Source organism: Protopterus annectens, chromosome 11.part0, assembly GCF_019279795.1.
Source record: "Protopterus annectens isolate FY-2018-M chromosome 11.part0, PAN1.0, whole genome shotgun sequence".
NCBI lineage: Eukaryota > Metazoa > Chordata > Ceratodontiformes > Protopteridae > Protopterus > Protopterus annectens.
Window position 1 is genome coordinate 1,390,754,854 of NC_056745.1, and position 8,156 is coordinate 1,390,763,009.

The 8,156-nt window shown below is 36.6% G+C and overlaps 1 protein-coding gene across 2 annotated transcripts in view; it reads right to left on the reverse strand.

Annotated features, from left to right (window-relative positions):
* Positions 1 to 8,156, reverse strand: part of DOCK4 (dedicator of cytokinesis 4) — a 3,006,016-nt gene that overhangs the window by 958,413 nt on the left and 2,039,447 nt on the right. For both annotated transcript variants that reach the window (XM_044088673.1, XM_044088674.1), the window contains exon 20: positions 7,531 to 7,631. In XM_044088673.1, coding sequence (XP_043944608.1) covers positions 7,531 to 7,631 — 101 coding nt within the window. The remainder of the gene's footprint in view (positions 1 to 7,530; positions 7,632 to 8,156) is intronic.

Sequence of the window (8,156 nt, forward strand, 5' to 3'; positions counted from 1 at the left end):
CATTAGGTTTACATTAGGCGTACAGCAACATTGGTCCCACTCCACAAAGGTGGAGCCTCTACGGACCCTGGAAACTATCGCCCCATAAGCCTGACTAGCTTAGTCTGCAAGGCTATGGAGAGGATCATCATGGAGCTCATAAACAAAGACATTGGAGACCTACAGACACTAGATCCTACCCAGTTCGGCTTTGTCAAGGGCAGATCCTGCCTTCTGAACCTGGTTGACTTCTTCGAAACAGTCACCAAAGCCATAGATGAAGGGAAGGTAGTCCACACAGCCTATCTGGACCTTGCAAAGGCATTTGACACAATACCCCACTCGGGCATCATAGATAAGCTATCCAGCTTAAATATAAACCCCTATGTCACAAGATGGGTTGCAAACTGGCTCAAAGACAGAACCCACAGAGTGAGAGTTGCTGGAGCCATGTCAGACTTGAAACCAGTCACAACTGGCATCCCACAGGGTTCTGTCCTGGGACCACTCTTGCTCGGTATATACTTTTCCGAGGTACAGGCAAACGTGGGAGGACTATGGCTCACCAATTTCGCAGATGACTGCAAACTGGGCGCCATAATCGACTCTCCAGCTGACACAAACATCCTTCAAAAAGGTCTCACAGAGACAGATAACTGATGCCAGCACCATGGTTTAAAGCAAAATGCCAAAAACTGTATAGTCATACCTTTTGGCAAAAACAATGTGCCCACAAATTATCACATAGGCGGAAACCCATTAAGTACAGAGAAAGTTATTAGGGACCTGGGGATCCAAGTTGATAGCAATCTCTCCTTTAAAAACCACATTGCCAAAGTGGTTAGAAATACCTTCTACATAGTCCACCTCATCACGAAGGGTTTCACATCTAGATCAAGAGAGGTAATCGTGCCCCTTTATTCATCCCTCATCAGGCCCATCATAGAATAAAATGCCCCTTTTGGGATGTACCTTACCCGACACCTGCAGCAATTAGAAAGACCCCAAAAGTATCTCACCAAGAGGATCAAGGGTCTCAAACAGATGCCATATGCTGCTCGGTTAAAAAAACTCCAGCTCTACTCAGTTGCATACTGCCTACTTCGAGGCGATCTATGCCTGACATACAAAGCTATGTCAAATCCAGAATTAATGGACATGCTCCACCTCAGTAAATCTAAATCCCTTAGAGCCACACGCTCGAGGGACTTGAACCTCAGCACAGAAATAAATAGATCTTGCTGGAGGGACAGGTTCATAACCCAGAGGCTCCCTTCACTCTGGAATAGAATTCCAGTTCATGTGAGGCTGAGCACCTCACTGAATCTCTTCAAGAAGAATCTCGATAGGTGGATGGGGGATCGTAGGTTTGTCCCAGGGATTACTCCCGTGTCACTATTAGATAGAGGCACAGTAAACTAAACCTTAAAAAGGGCACAGTATACTCAAATCAAGGGGTGGCATAAGCCATACAGAATCGGGCTAGGCTTATAATTGCCCCAGGGCAGATAGCCTAGTATGAACCTATGAACCTATAAAATAATTTTCTTAATACATTTTTAACATTTTCACAAGTTTACATAGTCATTGAGTCTCTGCCTGCTTATCAAACTATTTTCTAATCCCTTTAATAGCAAGCCCAATGGAGATCTCTTACTTTAAAACAAAACTGATAAAAACAAAGGCAAATGTAATCTTTTAACTTCACTGTGATGAACAAAATGCATACCTACTTGGCTTATCAGCTTTCTAATCTAAAAATATTAACATCAAGCCCTATTTTACATATAGTATATCTTCTCTAAAAATGAATACATCAAAATAAATAAAATAAATAAATAATTATAATCCTAATATCCAAGTAACCTTTCAGGTACAAAGGGTCTATATTAGATCAGCGAAAGCTTAAAAAGGCGAACGCTGATTGATCAAACTTATGTAAGAGAAAGCTTAAAATATTGAATCAACAGAAACCCGAATTTTTTTTCCTAGGGAAAGAATTTGGTTGTCTGTTTCTGTTGCTTCGGTATTTTCAGTGCTGTGGTGGAAAGTTATGGGTCAGGTTCAGGTAAGTGTGCGATTGTGTGGATGTAGGTGTTAGAGCTGGTTAGGTGAGTTAGGGTTAGAGTGCGGGATAGGTATGCGTGCGATTGTGTGGACGTGAGGGTTAGGGCAGGTTAGGTGAGTTAGGGTTAGGGAGCGGGTGAGGTGAATGTGCAATAGTGACGGACTTTAGGGTTAGGGTTTGGGTTAAGGTAAGTGGATAGTTAGTGGTGTGTGTATAGTTTAGTGTAGGGTTAGGTGTTAGATTTTAGGGGTATGTGTGTGGATTGCTGTTTGTTTGGTGTGCTTGTGTTGTATGTGTTTTGGGATCAGCGATTTCTTTTCCCTAGGAAAAAAATCGCTGTTCTGACAGTTTGAGATTGTAAGCTTTCACGTACATAAGTTTGATCAATCAACGTTCGCTTTTTTAAGCGTTCGCTGATCTAATATAGACCAAGGTACAAAGGCAGTACCCACTTATTACCATTTTTAAATTACTTTTAATACAACAATACTGCCAATTAAATATAACGTTTAAGAATAAATAGTCACTTACTATGATGAGATTTTCTGAGGGGGTAAAAATTTAATGATTATTATGAGCAAATAAAAATAAAAATGTCACAAAATATAACTACACTTTCCATCCATGCTTACAAGTTGTGGCAAATTCCTACAGTAACCCAATGAATAGTTGCCAACATACACAGAGTATACTAAGCAAGCAGGGGATGGAAATAGATTGTCTGGCCTTTCTTCTATATCACTCACATGAAGCACACATACTTAGGGAGAATTAGAATTGCCAATCAGAGTATCACACATTTTATGGAGGGAGGAAACTGTACATACAGAAAAAACCCATACAAACATGGAGAGCTCGAGTAGTCTCCAAACAAAAGGCAATCATAGCTCACAACCTCTTACTTCCAGACATAACCAGGAATACTTTTTAAAATAGAAGTACTGTTAACTTGAGACACTAATAAAACAAGAGATAGTGAAATAACATGTGTTTTTATAAAGTAAAAATAGTTTACAACTCTAATCACTGTCATTATTTTTTTAAGTTTAATCCATCACCTTTTCTGACTAAAGCATCAGTTTTAGGAGGGATGAGGAGGGACAGAGTATCATTTGCAAACAGAATCCGAGATAATTGAAAAATCAGACTGGAGAGCCTCTTGCTGATAGGTGAGAATGCTACCCACTGTGCTACTGTGTCACCTTAAATAAACCTTTAGAAAGAAATTAATATACCTAAAAGAATAAACAGATCAAACTTATTTTCTAGCATAAAAGGCAGAAAAAGATATTTAACATGCATTTAACTTTTTCAGCATTAGACAAACAGATACATTTGAATTTATTCCAAGCATTTTAAGAGTTGCAAAGTCATATACACGTGATTAAAAATGAGCCCCATGTAATTTGAATTTTTGATTTTACTTGTGATGGCACTGATCCCTCTGGCCACAAAGACATTGCTCATACTGACCATGCTACCTTCCGTCACAATTTCACATTAAAAAACTGAAAAATTAAAAGGATTAAATATTAATTCACATGTAACATAATGCAAAAGGTGCTGGTGGGTATTTACCTTACTATCCCAGTAAGTGATATCAGTGGTATCCCACAAGGCTCTGCACTAGGGCTACTTCTTTACGGATTATTATTCCCAGACATAAAAACAGGAAATGGACTATGGGTAAATATTTGGATGACTACAAACTAGGTAATATAATCAGTTAATAAAAGATGAGAAAGTTTTCCAAGATGGTTTAAAAAATATAACCCTGGTGCATTAGCAATGACCTCACATTTAATGCCAGTAAATGTCATGTGATTTAGTGAAAAGGACATAAATTATGATTTGGAACCATTATGACCAATTATAAAAAAAACATGCCACCATCACTAAAAAGCTAAGGTAGAAGTGCAGACAGCAATTTAAACTTTGTCAAGTATGCACGTCTTCATCACAGAAAAGCATATTCTTTAGCTAACTTTATTTAAAGGCATGTCAAGTCATTCCAGGAAGATCCAGGAAGGGTAGGGAGGGTGGCCTAATGGTTAAGGTGCTTGCCTTACAAACACAAAGTGCAGGGTTTCAGTCTCACAAGGGATAATTGGCTAGGCTTAAAATGGCTCGCAAGGTAATAATTTATGAACCTATGAATCACTGTATCACTTCCTGCTTCAATCATCTATCCTTTTATTAAACACAACACTGCATTTTGTAGTCTTAAAAGAAGTTATAAGAAAAAACTTGTGAATCTGCAATGATTCCTTACCAGAACAGTCATGGGAACAGAAAACCTGGACTACTCAGAAAGCCTTCAGAACTGTCAACATATTCCATCTCTTACTGAATACCAAGTTGGGTTTCTCTACCTGGTCTATAATGAAATTCCTGATCTAGTGTTTTTTGAAGTTCTATGACTGGAACACATAAATGAAGTTACTAACAGCAGACTGTGGAATAATTGGAGAACTTAATCCTAAAAATGAATGCCAATAATAGAAAAAATGTGACATATTATACAGTGCCTTCTAAGATTACTGAATATGACCCCCCCCCACCAAAAAAAAAAAGTTATCAGTTGTTAAAATCATTTAAAAAGTAATTTTATGTACATAGGAAGTAGAAAACAATAACATCTGGTTATAGCAATGATCCTTTTTGAAGAGCACAAGGTCATAAGCTTGGCAACTAAACCTATCACTGCAGCTTATGTTTTATTATGACTGATTGACTTTGCTGTAAATTCTTATAAAGGAGGAGACGGACTTTGTGGACTTTAATTTTTTGCTGTTTCTAATTTTGCCTAATGTAGCGCATGTTTGGGTAAAGAAGAAATTTAAGTAAGTGAAGAGGAAGGAAAAGCTGAAAAAAAAAAAAAAAAAATGCTTTTTTTGAAAAGTTACATCCATTGCATTGCCATATTTTAAAACCCTTTTCATTGCATTGCATTATATTTTAATCTTTAAATAGATTCATTGTTCTATTATTCAAGAATCCATATAGGTTCATATAGGTTCATAGGTACTGACTACTAACTCCCCTAAGCCCCCCATTTCCATGCCAGCCCAAAACCTGAGAATCACCCTGTACCTTGTAAACACTGTAAAGTAATTTAACCATAACTCCATTGCCATCCTCCCTCCTTAAGCAAAAATAATAAACCTGAACCTACTGGATCAAACAGAGTTTATATGCATTTTAAAATAATTAGTGAAATAATTTCTATTTGCCAATAGTTAATAATAATAACAATAATAATAATAATAATAAAAATAATAAAAATAATAATAATAATATAATTAGAATTGCCCATGTTGTGGTGATTAAAGAAATTTAAAGGAAAAACGTTCAAATATTGTGATACAGTTGATAATCAATTAATTATACATGAGCAAGTCAAGTAGATATTTTAAAAAGTAAAAAATAATGGTGACAAAAAAAAAAATAAAAAAAACAGTAATTAAAACAGCAAAATATATGGATATTTAATGGTGAAACAGGTGAAGACCATATTTAACCTTGATAAGTTTCCCCCCTTGTTTTTAAGTAAGTGTTGTGTAGGATGGACTGTTGGAAGGGACTAGATAGCTAGGAGGAAGGATTTATTAAAGTGAGGAAGTATTAAAAGTGATACTAAAGAAGCCTCTCAATAACAGATATTTTATTTAAGAAGTTGAGAGCAAAACCTGAACTTACAGTCATTTGCCGAAGCTCGTGCCTGCTTTGTGGCATCCTGTGAGTTAAGTGCCACATGCATGCCCCTGCCTGCCATTCCCTAAGTTGTATTTGTAATTTTGTTTTACAAACACAATACAAGCTTATTTAAGGTCCCAAGGTCCAGGGAAAAACTATCATCCCATGATGTGCATCACCAAAAAAAAAAAAAGGGGTATATCTATAGACTTGACCAGATGTGTCAACACACATATGCACATTCATGACAGTCTTACAGATACCCCATACACCCCCTTCCTACATGCATGCCTCTAAGGTTAAACCTTCCTCTGTGGAATCAGTGGTATCAGAGCGGGGTAAGTTTAAAAGTCTTTTTGTTTGTTTGTTTTTTTACAATCAAGAACTGATGAAAACATTCAATAAACAGTAGAAATATTTATACAGCAGTTTACTGCAACATACGTTTTATTGTACAGGTATTTTTTTTTTCCCACTGGTGAATCATATTAAACATATTAGTGGTTTACTAGAGGTGTGAAAGACCTGTACTCCAGAGTTACTAGCTATGGAAGTATGTTGTCCATGAACAATGTGCTCAAAATCCAGCCCTGTAGCACTCAACAACTCAAGGGAAAACTAGAGATTAGAAAATCAGAATCTGGCTTTGATTTCTCAATGTTTGAAAAAACTACACGTTATTGAGAAAAAATGATTACTGAATATTACAGCAAAAATATTTCTCTCTTCAATAAGCTTGTGTTTTTATGGGCTGCAGCTTGTTAGCATTGGAGGATCTGGATTGTCAGTGGACACATAAAGGCACAGCTGCTGACTTCTGTGGTTATGTAACATTGTGAGACATATCACAGCTTTCAGTTTAACTGTCATCAAAGGATAAGTATGCCAGCTGTTCCATGGGCTTAAGCAGTTTGCACTTAGTGAAGACAGCTTTAATGTTCAATAAACAAGGGGTTATAACTGCTATGGCTGCCACTAAAAAGAGAACACTGTCCTCTGTCCAATTGTCCAAACAACACTGGTGCATTTGAAATAGTACTTTGCATCATTAGAGTCTACTTAGAACACTTAAGGCTCTGCAACCTTCATGACTTCTTGTTAAACAGTAGAAACGAAATACTGCAGTGCAGACCTAAACACGCTAAGCCACAAGCCACACATGCTAGACCAGATTGACAGGTGTGGTACAAAGAATGGGAAAAAAAAATCCATGTAAGCAGTTCTGCTATTCAGTTGTCATTGCTTAATGATGACTACAGCATAACAAAGAGAAGATGGAGGAGGGAAGCATATGTCCACTCAAAGAGCGTACATATGAGGATAACTGCGACAGACAGAAAAATTCCACTCCACTTAAGAAATATCATTAGGACATGCACTTGTCACTTCATGCTTACTTGTCAACTGTCCATGTCCCTCGGATTTGGGGTCAAAAATGTTCAGCTATCCCTCCTGAAAATTGGTCTTTTTGTTGAGATAATATAGCAGATTACAGTCAATAGACAACAATCATTACAGCTATAGGTATCTTTTTACTTTAAAAACTGCTTGTTCATTCATTCATTCATTTTGTTGTGCCAACGTTTTATATCATGAGCACTTAAAAATAAATAATTAGAAGTGTTCCTGATATGTCGGCCTTTGTCCCTGATAATTTTTAGCTGTGTCCATGATTTCCAAAGTTAAGAGAGTAACAGCCATGTGATATGAGCCATCAGAACTAGATCCTTTGATACAAACACCAAGAGAAAAGTTGTTTTAAATAACATAAGAAAGGGGTGAGATACCTGTATGCAAGTGCACCTGCAAAATGACTTTCAATATACGTATCCATCACTGGCTTAAAGTGTTCGAACTTGCTGTCCTGCAGCAAATTTATTATATGAACCTGAAAAAAGTAAGATTGTGTAAATTTATTGAAAAGCACACAATTACAACAAAATGCTTTTTATCAGACAAAGACCTCATTGCTACAGATCAACAACTGAGTAATGTATATATATATATATATATATATATATATATATATATATATACATATATATATATATATATATATATATATATATATATGTACATACATACACACACACACACACACACACACACACACACACACACACAGACAGACAAACACATACCTGTAAAACACTGCAAAATGTCCTGTTGCAGCAACAGTTACTGACTGACTGACTAATACATAGTTTAACAGATAATGAAGCATAAGCAATTTGCACACTGGTTTATTATTCATAACTAACTATAATGAATGTAAAGTTATACATCACATCAACAAAGCCATTACTCATCTTCCAAGTTTAAGGACTATTTTCACTACAGGACTACATATGTGTGTGTGTGTGTGTGTGTGTGTGTGTGTGTGTGTGTGTGTGTGTGTGTGTGTGTGTGTGTG